Raw genomic sequence first — 21,462 nt, 5'->3', positions numbered from 1 at the left:
CAGCTCCGCCAGCGATGTCACCTATGAGGTCGAAATCAGTCACCGTGGGAGTATTTACAACATGGAAACCAACAAATGCTGCAGCTTTTTTTCAGAAAGCTAATTATTCAACATTTATCAGACACCACTGCATTCCTTTATCATTCTATGTATCACTATATTTTTCAATGAACGATTTGAGAATAAGGTACAAACATCATGTCCCATTACCCCTTAAAACTTAAATGTCTACTGTCTTAAGTTAAGGACATTCTTTTGCATCAAGTCAGAAAATTAACATTTATCCAATATTACTATCTGATTTGGAACCATTTTCAATGGCCCCTTTTTCCTCCTAATGTCTTTTGTAGACCCCAGGATCCCATCCAGAGTCACCTATGGTGTTTAGTTGTCACGTCACTTTAGTCTCCTTCAATCTGAAACAATTCTTTAGTCTTCTCTTTCATGACCTTGACATTTTTAGAGTATCAGCCAGTTTCACCAGTGTTGCCTCATGATTTGCATATTTCTTATCACTGCACTGTATCAGGAGGCATGTGATATGAATTTGTCCTATCTGGTGATGTTAATTTTTGTCACTGGGTTAATGTAACACAGGAGGACAAGCCCGGGGATCTCGGCTGCTCATTCGGATAAGTTGAAGAAACCTCCAGGGGACCTGGTGGAGCAGACATACCATTTATTACTCGCATGACAAGGAGCACGAACCACAGCAGATCAGCAAAGCAGGACCGCACCTCTCTGAGTCCAAGGCTTGTTTTAAGAGGTCCCAGACAAAGGGGGCATATGTCCTATCTCAGCTTGTATGTGCAGAAAGAAAAAAGTCCAAGAGACAGTCACAGCACAGGAAGCCACTCCCAAAAGGAGATAAGGAGGGAATTGCAATCCATTTCCAAAACAACACACATTCCTTCTGGCCAGGGGCCCTCCAGGCAGCCTTCCGTCAGGGGGCTTGGACGAGCCTCGTCCAGGGTGACGCCGCAGTCAGGCTGGCATCTGCCAGGCTCCTCCGCTGCAAAGTTGATTAATAAGTGTTTTGTACTTCTAAATTAATACAGGGGTGGGCAAAGTAGCTTTACAGTTGTGAATACAGGAAATAGTTTATTCTTGTGTTATTATTTATCATTTATTGTATTGCCTCCCCATAAGCAGTCAGTATTTTGTGGGGGAGATAGTTTGAGACTTCAATAGTAGGGTATAGCTTTCTCTTCGCTCCCATTTATTGATTTATTCATGCATTTATTTTCATAATCAGTGTAGATATACATATTATTGGATTTTTATTTTACTCAAACTTTAACTGCCATTCATTACTTGATGTTCAAATTTGGCCAACAGGAGTCCCTTAAAACTTGCTCCTCTGTCCAATTGACATTTCCCTGTCATCCTTCGAGCACTTCATTTTGGTACAGGGTGTTTTAGACCCATTCCAGTATGTGGTGTTTTTTTCAACACTGCCAGACTAGTAACTCAATTCTGACACTGTCTACCGAGAGACAGAGTCAGATCCCACAGGTTAAGAGCTCAGTCCTACATGACTGCCCCCTGCTTCACATATTAATGGCAAGTCTAGGTTGTTACCTGTGTGTTCTGACCAACTGGCTATATATGAAGTTCCCATCACAGCCTATCTGGGTTTGATTAATTTACTAGAGTGGCTCATAGAACTCAGGAAAAACAGTTTGCTACAAGATTCCTGGTTTATTATAAAAGTATATAACACAGGAATAGCTAGATAGAAAAGATGCATAAGGCAAGGTGTGTGGAAAAGGGTGCAGAGCTTCCTTGCTCTGAGCACCACGTTCCCTAATCTCCAAGTGTTCAGCCACCTGGAAATCCTGGAACCCAGTCCTTTTGGGTTTTTATGGAGGCTTTACTATATTTGCATGACATTAAATCATTGGCCACAGATGACAGAACTAAATCTCCAGCTCCTCTGGAGCTGGGGTGGAGGTGGGGCTAAGTTACACCTCTAATGACTTATTGGCTCTTCAGGCAGCCAGACCAGATCCTCAGGTGTATTTCAAAGGGGCCTGTTAAGAATATTAAGACACCCTCATTACTCTTATCATTTAGGAAATTCCAAGGTTTTTAGGATCTCTGTGCCAGAATGTAAAGACTATATGTGTGTCTGTGTGTATATATGTACACACGGACACACACACACACAGTCTGTCTGGAAAAAGTCCAGCCATTGTTAATATAACAAGAATGGTTTGAGTGATGTCGATGTAACCTGGCAGCCAAGGAGAGTGGACTGGAATGTGCAGGTGTGAACAATGAGGACTTCACTGTACTAGTCAGTGGGAGCAGTAGACATCACTGAGTGAGCATGTGTACTGTGTGGCTATTGCTTTCAAAATGACTGAGTAGAGCAATGAACCTGCATCAAATTTTGCAGTAAGCTTGAACATTCCTCCATGGAAGTTATTCAGAAGATTCAGAAGGCTGCAGCTATGGGCAACTGGTGATTAGCAGCTTCATTATGACAATGATTTCGCTCATGCATCACATCTTGTGCAGTTTTTTGGCAAAACATCAAATCACCTGGTGACTCAACCCCTTTACAGCCCAGATTTGGTGCCCTGTGACTTCTGGATTTTCCCAAAACTAAAATCACCTTTGGAAGAAAAGAGATTTCAAATCATCAATGAAATTCAGGCAAATATGATGGGGCAGCTGATGGTGACTAGGAGAACTGTGTGAGGTCCCAAGGTGCCTGCTTTGAAGGGGACTAAGGTGTTGTCCTATGTACAGTGTTTCTTGTATCTTATATATTCTTCAAGAAATGTCTCTATTTTTCATAGTACATGGCTGGATACCTTCTGGACAGACCATACACAGGGCTCAGCAAAAGTAACATCTGCTTGAGTGTGGTTTGTAGGGTAGTAATATGGGTGTAATCATTTATAGTTTTAATTTGAACATTCACCTAAAATGCCATGCGGTGTGCTTGAGTGTGCTAGTGTTATGTTACAGAATTACATGCTTATGATTTCATAAGATTTTGTAATAAAAAGGGCCATTATTTGTGCCGCACTATGTGTGTGTGTGTGTGTGTGTGTGTGTGTGTGTGTGTGTGTATTTACAATATCACACATGCCTTCAGTTTTCCCTGCCCCAGATCCAGAGTCTGTCATTTCTCCAAGGAGCCTTGGTTCCTTCTAGTGGAAAATAGCACAAAAAACAAGTTCTGAGAGCTAGATGTGCTGGGGTGCCATTGTTTTTAAGCCCTCAAAGCAGAGCCAGGACCAGCGTGTGCTGGTCCACACCCCCCACCCACCGGCCACATGTGCGTGTTCCGTTGAGCTCTACAGAGTCAAAGCCGCGAGTTGAGAGTCATTCACTCTCTTCTTTCCCCTTCCTGTATTTTCTTTCTCTGAGAAACCTCTCAGCACACTCTGTGAAATGTATTTGCCCTACCCCTTGTTGATCAAGTCATTACCCTCTTTAACTGCCCCATGGTTGGCCAGCGGGTCCCCTTCAGCCTTCCTCCTATGACCTCCTGCTCTTCCCCTCAGTTCTGAGCATGTTTGGGCTTTTTAAGTCCCTGCCCCAGAATCAGCCATTTCTTAAGTTCCTGGCAGTAGGAACTGACATTTAAACCCGGGATATGAGCCCAAGGTGGATTCATTTCTCACGAACTAGAAAATATATACAAACACATACAAATATGCAAATTAACCGATACCTTTAATCCACTCAGGTCTCTCCCCTTCTTTCCCCTCCCAGTTTCCTGCCCTCTTCCCCACTGAGCACCCCCCGGTGCCGGCAACATCAGTACATTCTTACTCATTTGCTCAGTCCCATGATACACACAGACAAGCTTTGGAATTGCCTCTTTTCTTAAAGAAAATTTTAAAGACACACGTTCACATCTATACCACCAACTCCCTCTCTCTGTCCCCTTCTGCTGCGCAGTCTGTCGCCTTTGCTGGCTTTTCAACGATGCTCCCTCCATCCCAGAGGAAGATCTCCTCGCTATGGAGCCAGGCGATGTCCGAGGGCTCGTAGGGCTGTGCCCAGGTGTCACCGTCATCCTCTTCCTGGAGGCATGTCGTGCGAACCTGCCATCGGCAGATGGTGAGCGGATCCGCGTCCTCGCTGCCGTCGGGGGCTCTGGGCCTGAAGTACGCACAGAGAGGCCCTGAGAAGCTGTCGGTGAAGGTATAGATGTGGGAGCCGTCGGTCACGTTGAAGAAGGACAGTTTTCCGGCCTCGTAGTCCAGGAAGACACCCACGCGCCGGGGTGGCACGCGCACGGACAGCGCCACGCGCTGAGGCTCCAGGACGAAGTACTCGCTGCTGTTCCACAGCCCCATCACCCAGTAGCCGGTGGCCGGGCTCAAGCGCGCCCGGCCCGCCCGCGCCACCGCCTCCAGGCAGGCGCCCAGGAACCAGCGGCTGCGCCGGCCCACATCCACCTCCCAGTAGTGGCGGCCGGCCTGGAAGCGCTCGCGGCTCAGCACACACGTCTGCTTGGTGAACCGCTGCGGGTCTCCCAGCCCTGCCACAACTGGCGCTGCCTTGCGGGAGAGCACGCTCTTGCCATCCTGGGAGACCTCCAGGCTGGGGTGCGCCGAGGCTGGATCCAGGGTCACGTCCACTGCGCAGAGGCGCTGGGTTAGTGCCCGCGGGGACGGTTCTGGGCCCTCCCTGTCTACTCGCCGGGACAGGTCAACCTCTATTTCTGTCAGTGGAGCAATTGGTGGAATATTCACACCCACCCTCAACCCGAAACACCTGGGACTGAAGTGGCATGCAAGTCACTATAGCGAGTGCCATGGAGAGGAGACCCAGCAAACACGGAAGGCATGTGGGGATGGGGGAGGGCTCACTGCCCTAGAGTCCTGGTCAAAGGGAAGGAGCCCAGTGCTGGCGCTAGCTTGACTGGCCTCACTGCCAGTGCGGTGTACAAAGCGCCGGCGAGCTCTGGACCTCAGCTTTACAGCCCTTCTAGGATTTTAAAACTGAAGGGGATCTCTGAGATCCTCTAGTCTAGTGCACTGTATTCTGTCGCCATAGCTGCGGAAACACACTCATTTGGTGGACGCGACCCCAAAGGATCCCTTCTGTCAGACCATCTGAAAACTTCCTTACAAACTCTGCATTCACTCCTGCAAACAGCCTCCCTGCCAGATGGAAAGACGCAGTAAAACCCAGAAAGCTCTATGCTTGCAGGGGCATGTGTGCACACCAATGTATGCATGTGTGAGCCAGCCACGTGCATGTACAGAAGTGTGTGCATGTATGCACGGGCAGGTGGGTGGGTCATGTCACATGTGTGCAAGAGGACTTGTGTGTTTGTGTGCGCAGGCTCACACTTGGCTTTGGACAGACCCTTCCTCTAATCTCAGATCTTCCCACCTCCCTCTGTTTAAGATCCAGCTGATCCAAGTCATGTCACAGCGCCTTGGTTTCCGTTACCTGCATGTTGTTGGGCTGCTCTCCACTCTGAAACCAAACAGAGGGAAAAGAGGCTCAGAGAGCTCAGTAACTGGGGGACCTTGAGAGAGACTCAAGATGCATGAGGGACACAGTAGCACCGAATGGCCCCAGCCCCACCATGACAGCTGGTTTAGGGCCAGGCTGGCATGAATCCACCACAGCATTTTCCTGGGCACTGAGGATTGAGTGAGGGGCTGGTGTCAGTGCGGGGCTATACCAAAGCTGCATGCGGGCTGAAGCTGTGCTGGGAGCGCACGAGAGCAGAGCGTGTGGGCAAAGGGAGTGAACAGACGCAGCCTGTGCACCCTGGTGGGCGGAGATAAAGCCTCAATCTCTGACTGGCAAGCTGGGGCCTCGGGAGGCCCGGCTGAGGCTGGCTCCTGTCCTAACATGTCCTCTAGACACCCTGTCCTGCCTCCTGTCTGAACGAGCACCATTCTGAGTGGATTTCTGTTTCATTTCATCTTGTTCTGTTTTATAACAGAGACATCACCAAATCACAGAAGAGCAAGAGCAGTAGAAGACATTTCAGATCTCCATGAATTTATAGCAGGATTTCTCAACCCTGGCTTTGCCTAAGAATAACCAGTAGAACTTTATAAACATAAAGCTTTTGCACAGAAAACCTCAATTCTATGAAGATGTTGATTTTCCCTAAATTTAGCTACAAATTCAAAGCAATCCTACACAGAACTATTTTTGGATTTTTAAAAGGAACTTCCTAAAATTATCCTAAAATTTATCTTTTAAAAAGGTTCATTCACTTTGAAAAGGAAGTGGAAATGGAGCACTTTCAAGTGCTATAAGAGCAACAGCAGTGGGAATAGTGACATAATAGGTGGCCCACAGACGGACACACCTGAATGTGGGAACCGAATATGCGCTAAAGGTGACAGCCACATCAGCGAGGAAATCGCGGGCGGGGCAGCAGATGGCACTGGGAAAGTCGGCTCTCTGTGGAGAAAACTCTCTGGATTATCACTCAACACCACAGATAACGGCAAAATTCAGATGGATTAAAGACCCTACACATACAAAGTGAATAGAAGAAAATGTAAGAGAATCTTTGTGACTTAAGTATGAGGAAGGTCTACTTCAACAAAACTGCAAAAGAACAAGCCATAGGTAAAAAATGCATAAGTAAAAAAAATGCATAGGTAAAAAAAAACCTAGATGAACTAGGTTTTATCAAAAGTAATGATTTCAACAAGAGGTACTATGGACAAAGCTAAGGGCAGATGGCAGAACAGAGAAAGGAATTCATAATATTTAATACCAATGAGTGAGTAATATCATACACACATACACATACATACATATATCCTGTGAATCAGTAAGAAAACGATGGTGACCCTATGTGAAAACTGGGCAAAGGGATAGGAACAGGCAATGTTCAGAAGAGGAATCTCCAACAGCTAACTAGCATCTAAGAGATGCCCGAACTCCTTAGTGTCCACAGGAGTGCAGACCAAAAGGACAGTGAGAATCATTCCTCCCCACTCACAGGCAAACTCAGAAGGAGAGCTCATGCAGAATGTGGGCGTGGGGAGCCTCCGCGCAATTGCCGGTGGCAGGATGACGGCCCTGCCCTGGGGATCGCTCTGTCCCACGTGGTGACAAACCTCCATGGGCCAGCAATTCCCCTCCCAGATGAATGACCCAGAGAAACCTCCGCACGGCCCAAAGGAGACATGCCTGTGCTGTTTGTGCAGTGCGGAGTGGGAGGAGGGCCGCTGCCGCCTCCAGGACAGTGGCTGGCTTGAGGGGGGGCTGGGCAGCAGGAAGGAGAAGCTGACCAGGTGCTCACGTGGCAGCAGGGTGGGCACTAACACACACTGATGTAGGAGAAACACCAGGAACACCCCCAGACTGTAAAAGTAGTTTATGTAAACTAAAATGCATGTGCACAAAACAGAAAATCACATTTTGCAAGAATACATAGAATACAAAGACAGATGTTAGACTGCTTGCTTTATGGGGGAATAGAGGGAGATACAAGGGAAATGTTTACATATAGGGTAACAGGCCCACCCCTGCCTTTGAGGGGGGCACCAGGAGTCCAGGGGGTGCTTGCGTGCTGCCAGGGCTGGCACCAGTGCATGCTTACACCGTGGGGCAATATAAAACATTAGGAAAGCAAAACTCAGACATAACTGTTACCCGTGACAGATCAATTCATGCCGAGCGAGGCTGTGGCATAAACCGGGATGGAATGTGGACGGTTAATCAGAGACAGTGACTGGCATGCTGAGCTGTAAAGTGGACAGTGGCAGGGACGTGGGCTTCACTCACCTGCCTGGCCTTCAGCCCTTCTCCAGTCTGAAGCAGTTAAAGAAATACAAAATTAGAACACCAGGTTTCTGCAGCTTCTCTGCTCACTTACCAAATTTGCGCCCCGCGCCCCCCCTTTCTCCTACCCCCCCTCCCCCGAGCCAGCAGGGTTCCAGCTTGGCCAGCATACCTGGTTGAGAGATGAGAACTTACATGGATAACCAGTTGCTAAACCATGGACAAGAAGAGCTAGTCCTAAGAGGTCACTTACCAAGCTCGGTCTGCAGCTTCCCTATAAGCAGAACACATGGAGAACACATCAGCCTTGGGCTGCCTGGAGCCTCCCGCCCAAGGCAGGCAGGCTGCGTGAAGGTGCTCCCAGTCTTAAACCACCGCTCAGCCCACTCCCACCTGGGACTCTGCGTCGCCCATTGGCAAGATCCTAAGGCCTCATCCTATTTGCGCCAGGGCAGAAATCGGCGCGGGGTGAGGGTGGAGGTGGGGAGAGAGGGTCTTGGCACTGAGGAGCCTCTTCCCAGCGCCCAGGTCTGGTTTGAAGGGGCTGCTGCTCCTCTGCCCTGACATGACTATTTTTTCTGGGTACGCCCAGGCGCTAAGCACAGCCTGCCTGGGGCTCAGGGCCACCTACAGAGCGCACTGTTTAAAAGACTGAAAAGACACTAACACTGAATCTCTTCCCCTGGTCGGATGCCAACAGTTCATCACTAAAAATGCATTCCTTTGATTTCTCCACCCCGAGTCTTTTAAAAGAGTAAATAAATGCCGCTGGGAATAGCAGCACCATACACTAATTCAGACTGCACTGTGTTTATGCTACACTCACTTTCGAACAAATTCAAGGTGCCACCCTTCCCAGTGGCATTTGCTTTAAAAAGGGAAGGACATCCTAGGAAGATGAACCAGTCAGTGAGAGTAAACGTTTAACGGTGAAATTGTAAGTGACTCGTAAAATTGGCAGGGAAGGGGCTGCTGGATCTGCCCACAGAGTCTAGGGCCAGGCGTCCCCGGGCAGCTTCGCTAGTCTGTGTGGGAGTGAAGAGGTGGGAGGTGCAGACGGTGGATTAAAAATTAGACCCTGCCATCTATCGCTTTCCAAAGGGAGCCGAAAGTCACCGAACCCTTCCTTCCACAGCTTCGCGTTACCCGAGGAGCCCGCAGCCAGCGCTGCGGGCGCGGCACCCAGAACATACCCAGCTCTGCTGTGAGTTTCCCTGGAGAAAAAATGAAGAAGAGAGGAAAATCTCGAACAAAGAACACTGACGCCTCGCTTCCCCAAAGTGCACAGGCTCGGTCCCCGTGCGTTCTGGGACCAGGCTGTGGGGGACGCGCAGGAGGAGCGGGCTCCGAGGCCGGGGAGGCGGGAGCGCAAACCTCTGCCCCTCGTCCCCCGCCCAGCTCTCCAGCCCCCGGGCCGGCCTCCTCCCCTGGGTGCCCCAGGGCCCCCTTCTGCTGGGCAAAGGTTGGGGCCGAGGGCGCGCCTCTCCTCCCGCTCACCTTTGTCTCTGTCCGCCTGCTCCTTCAGCTTTTCTGAAAAGAAAAAGGAAGGGGGAGGACGTGGGCGCGCGCTCCCGGCGGGTCCGAGGCCCGCCCCGCGCCGCCCCGCGCCGCCCCGCCCCTCCCGCGAGCCGGCGCCGGACGCCCGCCCCGCCGGCCGGTACCTCGGGACCGCCGTTCCCTGTGAAACCAGCACAGCAGCAGCGTGGTGAGGAGGGCCAGCAGCAGCGGCAGGCCGCCCACCAGCGTCCCGAGGAAAGCTGTCTTCCACGCCGAGGGTCCGGGTAGAAATACGTCTGGAAAACACCCACAGGGAGTTGTCTGGATTTAGGCGCCTAGAACACAGGTACGGACGCTCCCGGACGTCACGTGCTGGAGAACCGTGCGAGGGACGGGCTGGCGACGCGAGCGCCTCGGGCGCCGCAGAGCCAGCGGTAAAATGGGCGCCGCGGCGGCGGCGCGGGCTCCGCGGAGGTAGGAACCCGGGAAGGCCGGCGACTGGGATGGATTAGCTCCGTGCAAAGGGCAAGCGCTGCAAACCGAGGGATGGAAAGAAGGGGCGCTTCCAGCTGCTGGGACCACGGCCCTGACCTGCCTCTGCTGCTTCCCACTCCTGCCTTGCATGCGAATCCACGGTGTTTTGTGGGTATCGGAAACCCAGCGAGTTAATAGCCATCTCCACGCTTCTCGCTAACACTTGGCTTCCGCTGCTCATCACACTTTCGGAAGAGTTGGTAGCAAAGCCGCGCGGGGCCTGACTGACCGACCCCTCCGTCCTCCCCAGGTTCCCTAGGGAGGCCCCCGCAGACAGTCGACAGATACGGGCAAAACGAGAATAACCCCTTAGAAACTCTTGTGGCAGTTTAATAGAGCAATTTCGTGTCTGCTGAAGAAAACTATAAAAAATTGATGTTTTTACCTCAGTGGTCTTTTAAAATAGTTTTTTTCTTTTTATTGTGGTTAAGTATACATAACATAAACTGTACCATCTTAACCATTTTTAAGGTTACAGTTCAGGGGCATTAAGCGCATTCACATGGTTGTGCAGCCATCACCACCTGCACTTTTTCCACCTCCCCACACTGAGGTCTGTCCCCGTTGGACACGAGCTCCCCGCTTGGCCCTCCTCCTCGCCTCTGGTAATCCCTGTACTCCCTTCCATCTCTATGAATTGCCTAGGTGCCTTATAAAAGGGGAATCACGCAATATCTGTCCTTTTGTGCCTGGCTTAATTCACTTAGCACAGTGTGCTCTTAATTTTTGTTTTTGGTTTGTTTTTAATTTCCCAGCTGTCCATTTTTCTTGTCTGGTGCAAAACTATTGGTCCACAATGGATTGGTCCTTCACCACAGATGGTTTGCTAAGCATTGACCTAGCGGTTGAGAGCAAAGACTCAGGGTCTGATGCCACTCTCATCTTGTCCCTGTTCCCTCCTGGGAGAGGATCTTGTCGTCCCTGACCTTCTGCTCCCGCAGCAGCCACACACATCCCCTGTCAGGTCCTTTGCATTTGCTGTTCCCTCAACCTGAATGCCCCCAACAAATATCCATGACTCATGCCCTTTATAAAGGATGAACATAAGTCTAAAAAGAAAAAAGAAAATTGGAATTTCCCTGTTGCAAAAAGGTAAAGAGACTTCCCCTTTCTTAGACCATTTCCTTAGCAAAACTTGTAAATCTTTTTTTCTATCCTATTGAGATGTATGCAAATCCTTTTGAAAGCTAAATAAGCCTCTTGTCAGCTGTGCAGCTCAGGAATGTTTCTCTTCGGGAGCTCAGAGCTCTCTCTTTGGAATGTAAACATCCAGGAGAAAGCATCTCTATCCTTGTGTCCAGGGAGTTTAATGGAGGTACCTGCCTCGAAGTTGTGACTGTGTTCTTTTTTTCCCCTCTTGCACACCCGCAACTGGGGACCTAGCCCACAACCCAGGCCTTTGTCCCTATGGGAATCAAACCGGGAACCTCTTGGTCCACAGGCTGGTGCTCATTCCACTGAGCCACACCAGCCAGGGTGTAACTACATTCTTATCATAAAGATATGAAATATTTTATCTTTGGATAAAGATAATTAACCAAACCAGATGGCCACCCCAATTACCAGCTCAATTTTGAATGAACTGTGTGTGCTGTCAAGTCCTCTTACCTGAGGACGAGTTATTACTTACAAGGGTGAGATTTCTTTCTGTTGTTGTAACATAACTATTCATTTGGATCTGTGTGGGAAGTGGCCCAGATGTTGGGTTTGCCCATCATTTAGAGTTGTGAACATCAAATCTCTCAGTGGGCGCCTCATGAAAAGACTTTGATGCTAGATAATAACCTCACCTTCAACTCTTTGCCTAACTGACTTCTTCCCTGATCCACCACTTCGAAATCCACATACACACCCCACCAAGTCTCACCACTCTTCCTTGATTTTCCTCTACAGCACCTGACACCTTCTAAGGCGTAATATAACTCACCTTTTTGTTTCCCCCACTGGAATGGGAAACTGAGGGCGGGGACTTGGGGCACATTGTGTGTGCTCAGTAAAAACTGATTGAGGGGTGGTGTTAGGAACACTTCCCTCCAGTGCGTGGAGCTTCTGGGTGTTAGCTCATGACCTTGCAATGTTGTCTCTCTGGAGCCTTCCCTGCTTATGGTTTGGGTTGTCAGTTGTATTCTAAGTACATTCCTAATATCCAAATTGCTGACTTTCCAGATGTTGAGGTTAGCCCACCCGTACACAGCCAGGCCCCATGCCATGGTGTCCTTATAGGTGGCCTTTGAGACAATGGACATGGAAATTGTGATGATTAGGAAGACAAAAGTGAGCCAGCACCCACTGACCTGCTATTTGGACCACAAACTCTTTCTTCTGGAGGAGGAAGGGATTCTGGATGGAGCAGGACACGTTGCTGTGGGCGCCCCCTTGGACAACCACGGATGTTTCCAGACTGAACAGGCCCTGGGCGTCCTGGGTGATGGCTTCGGACTCCGTAGGCAGGCACTGTCCCTGATGGTCTCTCCACTGAGCCTGGGGCTTGGGGTACCAGCCACTGGAGCTGCACCTCATCTGAATGCCCCCTTTCTTGAAGCCCTCAAGGGAGATGTGGGGGTCTGACCCCATCCCTGGGAGAAGCAGGAGGAGTGGGAAAAATTAGGCTCCTTCCCAGAAGTTGTGGCTGAAACTCGTTTGCAGTCACCATAAGGCATCATGAACTGTGACTTCTCTTAACACGCTTGTGGGCTCATAGCCTCCACCCATCGACTGTAAATGACAGCCTGAATCAGTGGTGGCATGTGGGGACAGTACTACCCCTGAGCAACATTTGGAAATAGGGAGGGGGTCTGTTTGACTCGAAAGGGCTACTGACAATTAGCCATATTACGCAAGGGACAGTATCCAAGAATGAAGAATAATCTCTCCCCGAATTTCAACAGACCGTCCTCTCTCTCTCCTGAGTCCCACCAGAGCTCAAGTATAATACTTGTGACATGTGCACTCCTCTATTGTTCCATCCTTGAGGTGCTAGCTCTGTGCTTTAAATATGCAAAATGTTAAGGTGGTTCAAATGCCAATACTGTAGAAAGCATATGTCAGGAAAGCCCCAGACCTTTCTCATCCTTTCCCTCCCATTGCACCCCCTGCCTTAGGTCCTTATTTTCATTAGTTTCTAGTGTATCCTCCCTGTGTTTCCTTTGGGCTCCTCCTTCTTTCTTAAACAGGAGCTTACAGACCACAGACAACCGTATGCATCTTGCTTTTTTTTTCTGTTAACGACAACCTAGACAGCACTCCACACCCGTTCACGGAGCTCCTCCTCCTGTGTTCAGCTGCAGGGTATGGACCACTCCGCACATCACGGGCTGTACTCAGCACCTGCGTGTGCTGATTCAAGTTATCTGCTGATTTGCAATGACAAGTAATGCTACGAAGTTTAAACTTATACATATGCCTTTTCCCCATTTATCTGTGGGAGGTGCACCCTCAGGGTAAACTCCTAGAGGTGGGATTGGTGTTCAAAAGGTAGGGGCACAGACAATCCTGTCATTGCCATATTCCCAGGCACTGGAGCTTTGTAACTTTGACCCTTGTCAACATGGGGCAGAGGCAGGCGGTCTGCTTCCCCACAGCTCCACCAGGAGTGTAGGGTCGAATTTTTAAATTTTTGCAAGTCTGAGAGGTAAAACATTGCATGTCACTGTGGCTTTAATTTGCCTCCCCCCGCCATTATGAATAAAAGTGATCATCTTTCCATATGTTTAAGGGCCATTTGTGTATCTCTTGAACAATTTTTTTGTTTATTTTTCTAATGGAGCTTTCTTTTTTATTTTTATTTTATTATTATTAATGTTTTTTTAAATAGAGCTATTTCCCTGTTGTCTGGTCTTCCCTACTTACTCTGGAGCAAAGCGGCTCTTTCCAAACGGACCGTTTCCTCCCCGCCGCCCCTCCCCGCGCTGACGCCAGGTCACGCACCTGCTACCTCCAGAACCCAGACAGCCTCCCCCGAGAAGTCGCTGGAGAGGAAGCGGCACCCGTAGGGGCCCTCGTCGGCGGGGACCACGCCGCGGAGCTGCAGGATCACGATGCCTTCCGCGATGTCGTCCTTGAAGAGTTTGGTCCTGTTCCGGAACTGCGCCATCTGCTGCCCGGGGAGCTCCTGCCGCTCGCGGTACAGGTGCACCACCTCTGAGGCCTGGCTCCGGAACCAGCGGATCTCCATGTGCTCTGCGTCCCGGTACGGGGACAGGTGGCACGGGAAGTCCACCTCGTCCCCAACGTGCACCAGGATGGGATCCTCAGGGCCAATCACCTGGAACTCTAGGACGAGAAGCCAGAACAGTGGCCACAGCCAGCTCCCTCCAATGTCAGTTTTTGTCCTGTCTTTTTGCAGCTCAGAAATCTATAGCAAGCCCTGCAAGTGAGGAAGGTGAGTCACGCTACGGGGCAGCCTGTCAGGTGTCTTGAACAAGTAATTGTCATGAAAGACATGAATTGGTCACTTCTGCAAATGGGAATAGAAGTTTGCTTTGTCTGCTTTTCCTATTTTTATCCTATACATGTGCACAGCTTCCATAACAACAAAGGGCGTTAAAGTAATCCATGGGGCTCCTTGTTTGATTTTTTTTTTTAAATCAAATCCTGCCTTGCAGATTTCTATTCACCAGGAGCTGTCATTTGATCCTTCGTCCGGTCCTGCAGTCCCCCAGGCTAGTCTGTTTTCTGCCATTCCTGTGAAAGTCGCAGTTACCGACTTTCTGCTGCCCAGCGCTCACGCCCTTCACTCTGCCATCCATGCACCTCCTTTCCTGTTTTCAAAGCGCAGCCAAAAACTAGGTGCTTCCCAGGTTTGGCTAAAACCTCACCCCAAGCTCCCCCTTCACCAGTCCCTCCCGCCCCCACTCTGCTGGCGGAGCATGGTTGTGGCCTTCTTTGTCCAGTCCGTTTGAGCCCTTTGTTGCCACTGGGGGAAGACCCAACACCTTTCCAGCCGGCTTCCCTCTCCAGCTCCCCCGCCCCCCGCGTACACCCCCCCCCAACACACACCTGATGCTTGGCCCTCTCCCTGGGTGCACCCTGTTTCAGTTTACCCTCCATCTGCCATCTTTCTAGAGAATAGGTCTCCTGAAAGTCTCTGCTCAAATAATTCGTCCTATCTAGGACTCTTCTTGGCTTTGTGGAAAAAAAACAAATGACTCCCTTAGCTGTGCTCCCAAACCTTCAGGTGCACCTCTCTTGCAGCCTGGTCATGCACAGCAGCACAGGTGGATTTACAAGCATTTCCCATCCAGTTCAGCCCAAGCACAGACCGATAAGAGTTACTTGGCACCCTCTTGTTCTGCCCCTGCTGCGCTTGAGAGCTGCGGGGTCGTGGGGTGCGTGGGAATGCTGGGTGGCTGAGAGAGGGTGGAGGAGCACCGGTTTGCGGCCAGTGGCTCTTGAACCACTGGGATGGAAATCTCTTTAAATACCAGCACCTGACATGGTTACTGCATCTCAGCCCTGTGAGCGCCTGCGGGAGGGGTGGGTAGGAGCTGATGTGCTCATGACCTGGCTGGCTGGGCTGCAGATCGGGCGCACTACCTGCGTTTGGCGCCTCAGGCCGGAGGAGGAGGAGGAGGAGGAGGTGGACGAGGAGCAAGAGGCTGCTGGGCCGAGGTACCCGCCGAAAGGAGTCCAGGACCACTGGGAAACTCACCATCTCTTCAGCAGCAAGGCCACCTGCAGGGGGACAAAGAGATGCTAGGGTGACGCAGGAGAGCAGGAACCTGGCCCACCAGGCCAGAGGTCTCTGAGTGCCTCAGTCATCTTTCGTCCGGTTCTTACTGGGCCCAGTGCCTGGCTCCAGGAGAACTGCCACCAGATGTGAGAGCGGCTTCTAATTGTACCGGCAGCACTGCTAACGGCCTGGCCGGCCTTGCTCCGCCTCCCGGAGCCACAGGGGTCCCAGAGGAAGCAGCTTCTGAGGTCCACATTGTTTTAGAGCCAGAAATAGAGCTGCACGGTGTCCTGGGGCTCAGCAAGGATTTAGTGACTTTCTACAAACAAACGGAAATCAATAAAAGCCCTCACATGCATTTTCACTCTCCCCGCCCCGCCTTGCTCCCACTTCCCTTTGCCTGGAACGTCAGGTCCACAAAACAGAGGAACAAACACGCAGTTCTGATCTTTCAGGAATGGGACGCAGGTCTGGCAGCTGCTGGCCAACTTTACCCACACCTGGAACATCTTCCTCCAGTTCTGGAACCTCAGGTGTAGCCACCAGGAGTTAGCTGGTGACTGTCCCTGAGTCCATAGCATCTTTGAGGCCACAGTGATGGTGTGGTCCCATCTAGTGCCCCCATCGGTGGCCCGGGAAACCCAGCCCCAGGTGAGGGCTGTCCCCCCTTACTCTTGACATCCCCTTGGGACCTGCAGAATGACAGCCAGTGAGTGTGAGCAGCCAATACATCTTGGGAGATAGGCGATCTTCTCCATATTTGTCCTCTGTTTAGCTGTGGGACTTCAGACAGATTTTGTAACTGCCTGAACCTCAATTCCTTTGCTTGAACAATGGAGAAGACCAATGCCAACTAGCTCAGAGGGTCAGTAACCTCCCCTGGGTTGGCTGGTGCTCTAACTGAAAGTCAGCACCTCCTCCCTCTGCTCCACGACCTGCTGTCCACACGGCTGCCCTCCAGCGTCTTCAGGGCCGCACCCTGCCCCTTTCACGCCATCGAGCGTGGTGGCGGGTGCAGGGGGAGAGGGAACCTCCATGGAGTTTCTACTCTATGCGTCCTCAGCCTCCCTTGTCCCTCCTTTGGCTACCCCACGCCACTGGTTCTCCTTGTCACACAGACCTGTGACACCACCAGTGCTCCTGGGGACCTGTGGCTGCAGAGCCCCTGCTGCACTGTCAGTGATGTGCTGGCAGGGCTCAGGGGTGTCCAGGGGAAGCTGCCTCTGGGCCACACTGGAAAAAGAAGGGTTGTCTTGGGCCGCACATTGAATACATTGCGACACGTAACCACACACACACACACACACACACACACACAAATCTCATGATGTTTTAAGTAAATTTACAGTTTTGTGTTGGGCCGCACTCACAGCCATCCTGGGCCACATGCAGCCCGCAGGCCGAGGTGGGACACCTCTGGTGTAGATGAAGGAACTGAAAGCTGCTGGGTCATTCAGCAGACAAGTGGCCAGAGCAAGAGTGTGGGTGGCTTGATGGGAGAGGGGAGGCTCCCCAGAAGGACCTGGGCCGAAGAAGCAGGACGGCGGTAGGGACGGTAGCTGGGAGGGACTGGGCCAGGGACTAGGGGCCTGCTCTCCGCGGGCTCACATGCAGGCGGGAAGGTGGAGGGAGGCAGGGTGGACTCGCTTGATTTGTGCTTCAGGAGGGGCCTCTGTAGGGGAGGAGGTCGAGTCCCTTCTGGAGGGGTCCTGGCTGTTTCAATGGCCAGCAGCTGTTAGAATGACTTTTGACACCAGCAGACTGAGGCCTTGTGCCAGGGTCCAGGCTCTGGCCAGTCTAGCCCGTCCCCCTTTTGGCTGGAGGCAGGAACGTGCATGTGTCAGGCCTGGAAATCAGCAGGGAAGAACCCCAGAGCAGGGGTGCACATTAGCTTTCCATTTTCTCTCCCTCTCCCCATTCCCTTCTCTTCTCTTTAGGCCTCAGTCTTTTCTTCTGGACTCTTGACATAGAGCCCCAGGAGGGCAAAGCCATGAAGGTCTACCAGCACCGGCCAAGTCCTTCCAAAGAAAGGGACTCAGGACACCTTACAGATCCACTTGGATTGGCCGGCTCTCAGGAATTAGCCAAGTCTTGCATTCGCTGTTATCCTGAGTCCTCCTGTGGCAGCCGTGGCTCAGTAGGCCCACAGCTGGGCCCCAACGTCCCCGAGCATGGGGGCTGCCACCTCCAGGGGCTGGAGCACTGTGTTCCAGACCCTGAAATTACTGCAGGACCACAGTTCTCTGTTGTGATGTGTGTGTGTGTGTGTGTGTGTGTGTGTGTGAGAGAGAGAGAGAGAGAGAGAGAGAGAAAGGGAAAGAGAAAGAGATGGGAGTGAGAGAAACATCAATCGGTTGCCCTGCCCAGGGATTGAACCCGCAACCTTTTGGTGTATGGGATGGTGCTCCAGCCAGTTGAGCCACCCAGACAGCCACATGAACCACCCATGTGATTTCTGTCATCAAGGCTGCAGGAGGAAGAGGAGGTTGTATACACACACATGCAACAACAAAAATTAGCACAAATTGAGACCTTAGTATTTATCAATCACTTAACTACACTAGAAGTGTTAAGATTACTGTTGCCAGAGGTCCAAATCACAGACAAGGAAACCGAGGCACATGGAGGCTACGTGACCTGCCCGCACACAGCTCGGGGGTGGTGGAGTGGGGCTTCGCCCCAGCTCTGCACGTCTCAGAATACAAATTCCCCGTCCGCTGTGCCGTGTGTCAGGACCGGACGCACCCTCCGTCTCCTGCCCCCCGGATCTTCAGTACCCGTGTTAGGGACCGCCTCGCTGCAGACGACAGCACCTGGCCCAGCAGCATCTCCTGCGTCCTAAAGAGGCTCGAGTCCCCAGGTGTCAGCCCCAAGACAAATGAACCAACCAACCACCAACCAACAAAAGAACGACAATCTAAAAACCCCATTCAAAACCCAAGTCTCCCTTCAAGCTTGTGGGCAGTATCTTCTTGAACATACAGCGCATGATCTGTGGTCCCTTTGCTCCCAGCACAGGAGGACATGACTCAAAAGCTTTCAATCAGAGGGAGACGGGTGACTTCCTGAAGTGACTTCGGAGAGGCTGAAGGCCCTAAGGGCACCCTCTTCCCGCCTTGTGCCCTTCCATCCTCTGCATTTTAAAGGCTCTGGTCCTCAGTGGGGAGAACAAGCCCCTGTGAGGGGAAATGCTGTCCCATCTCAGCCGTTCACATCGTTGGGGCAGGGGTTTCAGGTTCTGGTTCGGGTGAGGAGGTTTTGCTGGGGGGAGAGGGGACACGATGGAGGAGCCGGCAAGGGGGAGGACGACCAGAAAGGGGGTCTCGGGCTGGAGCTGAGCTTTGCTAGTGGGTACGTTCTCCCTGCTCTCCAGGGAGCCTCTGGCGGGTCCCTCCTGAAGACCCGGGAAGAGCAGGGTCGTGCACATTGGTGCTGAAGAAATGCCGCCACCCCGCACCCGGGGAAGCCTGTTTCCCCCTCATTTCTCTCTTCTTCATTGTCTCCTTGGCCGCACTCCAACCCCACTCCAGTTTTCCCCGCCTGCCCCTCCAGCCCCCGGGAAACGCCGGGTGCTCTCTCGCTCGCCTGCCCCTCCTCTCTGAGCGTCTCTGCCGGCTGCTCTGGTTTTGCCGCCTCGGCGGCTTGGGCTGCGCAGCGGCTGTGCGTCGCCCCCTCCCGCTCCCGCTGCCGCGAGCCGCGCGCCCCAGGGTAGGGCTCCGCGCTCTTTCACCTTTTCCTCCTTCAGTGCCCGCGAACGGCGAGGCCCTCCACGGATGGCGACTGATGCTCACTGCTGCTTTGGCTTGACTTCAATGGGTCCACAAGAGGGTTTATGCCCCTCGTCTCTAAGGCAGATGAGCCTCCCCAAGAAGGATCCCGCAGTGAGGAGGAAGGGAAAAGGGGACCCATCAGATTCCTGCCCTCCCAGGTGGAGCTGCCTGACCGGGCCTCTCCCCGTGGCCACACCCCAAACAGCCCACCTGCAGCCAGCCCCCCTGGGAAGACGGGGCCAACACTCTATCTGCACTGCCTCCAAAAGCCATCATTTTCTGCGTTCCACTTCGGAAAGGTGGAGCTTTAGGCAGGTGTTGAGAATGAGCCACGCACCTGGCAGGTTGCAGCAAAGGGTCCGAAATGGCAGGTGGGTCCCAGCTCCACCGCAAAGGAGACAGTCGGTGTAAAGAGTCCCGGTCCCCCGGGGAGGAGGCAGAGCGTGTGACAGAATTTCCCACCCACCTTCTACCTTAAGACATGCACTACTTGCTCTGCCCTTTGCTATAAAAACCAAGAAAAAGAAACAAAAGGAGGAAGTCCCTGTCACATCCTGTCCCCGTGAGACAAATTATGAATGGAATGTCCAAGAAAAATGTCCCTCTGAGGTCTTAAAAAGAGGGGAAAGGTGCCTAGGAGTTTTGTGGATGGAGAGTGCAAACCGCAGATGCTCAGAGCAGGAGGTGGGGGGGCCGTGGGAAGGGAGTGCTCAGCTGGCTGCCTGGGGCCCCGGCTCGGGGGAGGCAGGGCGACCACTCCAGCTGGCCCCTCACTCCCCACCAGCACTGCGGAAAATACAGACGGGACTGAAGTGTCACAGACTGAGGGTTAGGAACGATCGGGAGCCCAGATCTTCACCAGGGCATCGGCAGCCTGGGGTCATCGCAGCAAGGAAAGCTGCAGGAGCTGGCCACACACAGCTTGGCAGTGAGGCGGGGCACTGTGTCGGGACTTCTCCAATCAACTGGAGCTCAGTAAAGAAGCAGCAGCCATCACCCCACTGAGCCCCGTTGTGCCACAGGCCACCGCGCAATTTTGGTGTCGGTGAGACAGAAGCGCGGTGTATCAAGGTGTCAGCCACTTGCCTGCAACCCACGCTGACACCCTCCCTGCGGGACGGGTCAGAGCCGTGGCACATGGCAATGTAGCACCTGCAGGGCACACAGCCCAGAAACTGCAGAGGTGCCCGCTGTTCGGGGAGGGGCCTGTGCAGGTGCTGGGCTCTGGGCCAGCGGGCGCAGCAGGCGGCCTTACCGTCCTGCCGCCGGCGCTCGCACCCTGGGCTTCTGCACAAAGATGTCCGAGGACAGCTCAGGCGGCTGAGCGGCCGGTGCCGGTCCCTGGGGTTGGGCGGCACAGAGGGCTCAGGGACGGATTCAGCTTAAAATAGACATTAACCTAACGTCAGGGTCAGGGAAGCGACAGGGGGTCGGCAGGGGGACAGCGCTTCTCCGCGGAGGGAGGCGGGTAGCGTGCGTGGGGCCGGCAAAGGCCAGGGGCTCGCTGGGGGGCGGTTTAGGCAGGTCACTGGGGAGGGGAAGCTGGGCGAGAGCCGATGGGACCAAACTGCGAAGGTCTTTTCATGCCACGCAGGTTGTTCTACGAGCAACCAAGTGCCCTTTGGAAGTTGGAAGGGCCTGAAGTAATTCAGGCTAAAGAAGAAGAAGGCAGACAAATGGAGGGGCTATTTGGAAATGCGAGTCCTGGCTTTTCGGTACCCTTCCCCTGGGCTCCTCCGGCCGCCCGGCCGAGGCGAGGCTGCCGCAGCGGAGCGCAAAGGCAGTAGGCGGAGCCGCTCGGGGCCCAGGCGCGGCGCCGCGGGGGCACGGGCAGACCCGCCGGCGGGCGCCGCGCGCCCAGGCGCCTCCCTTCGAGGTCGCCGTAAACACCCAGAGGCCCGTGTTCAGAACGAATGGACTCTCGGGGGCGGTAAGTGGGAAGGGAAGGACCCTCGCCTGCCCGTGGCCAGTGGAACACCCACCGCACGACAGCTTCGTCCCTGGGCCACTGAGGCAGATTCCCCTTGGCGCGCGCGGAACTCATCGCGGGGAACTCGGGGCGGCTCGGAGGCCAGTCCCACCCGCAGCTCGGGCGCTGCAGGGCATGGAATAGAAGCCACGCGGAACCCACGGGGAGCGGACTTCACTCTCCATCAGGGACGGTGGCGGAAGAAAGGGGCAGTGGGAGCAGCTTAACATACTTGGGAGCGCAGAGCTGGCTGGGCAGAGGAACGGCCAGCTCCTCAGGCGAGT

The 21,462-nt window shown here is 52.9% G+C and overlaps 1 protein-coding gene across 3 annotated transcripts; it reads right to left on the bottom strand.

The window, feature by feature from the left end:
- Positions 1 to 3,691: 3,691 nt before the first annotated feature.
- BTNL9 (butyrophilin like 9) lies at positions 3,692 to 19,688 on the bottom strand. Of its 3 annotated transcripts, none has more exons than XM_054580719.1 (11): positions 19,547 to 19,688; positions 15,304 to 15,441; positions 13,696 to 14,040; positions 12,063 to 12,344; positions 9,399 to 9,530; positions 9,235 to 9,267; positions 8,931 to 8,951; positions 7,991 to 8,011; positions 7,741 to 7,767; positions 5,428 to 5,454; positions 3,692 to 4,606 (listed from the first exon to the last, which is right to left on the bottom strand). In XM_054580719.1, exons 2-11 carry the CDS (start codon positions 15,419 to 15,421, stop codon positions 3,879 to 3,881), a joined length of 1,734 nt encoding a protein of 577 aa, XP_054436694.1. In that variant the 5' UTR covers positions 15,422 to 15,441; positions 19,547 to 19,688; the 3' UTR covers positions 3,692 to 3,878. The 3 variants fall into 3 exon arrangements, with proteins under 3 accessions (XP_054436694.1, XP_054436693.1, XP_054436695.1); XM_054580718.1 differs by lacking the exon at positions 19,547 to 19,688 and adding an exon at positions 15,547 to 15,593; XM_054580720.1 differs by lacking the exons at positions 12,063 to 12,344; positions 19,547 to 19,688 and adding an exon at positions 15,547 to 15,593.
- Between the last annotated feature and the right edge of the window lie 1,774 nt (positions 19,689 to 21,462).

The sequence above is a fragment of the Pteronotus mesoamericanus genome, unplaced genomic scaffold (genome assembly GCF_021234165.1).
Source record: "Pteronotus mesoamericanus isolate MK-2021 breed Mesoamerican mustached bat unplaced genomic scaffold, CSHL_Meso_final contig_613, whole genome shotgun sequence".
In the NCBI taxonomy this organism is placed as follows: domain Eukaryota; kingdom Metazoa; phylum Chordata; class Mammalia; order Chiroptera; family Mormoopidae; genus Pteronotus; species Pteronotus mesoamericanus.
This window is presented reverse-complemented; position numbering and strand designations above follow the sequence as displayed.

Coding starts and splice junctions, on each gene's coding strand:
- BTNL9 (XM_054580719.1), bottom strand. CDS start 15,421: ATGGTGAGTTTCCCAGTGGTCCTGGACTCCTTTCGGCGGGTACCTCGG. Junction 9,531..12,062: donor GTTTGTGGTCCAAATAGCAG/GTCAGTGGGTGC, acceptor GGTGTTTTCCAG/ACGTATTTCTACCCGGACCC. Junction 9,268..9,398: donor CAGGGAACGGCGGTCCCGAG/GTACCGGCCGGC, acceptor TTTTCTTTTCAG/AAAAGCTGAAGGAGCAGGCG.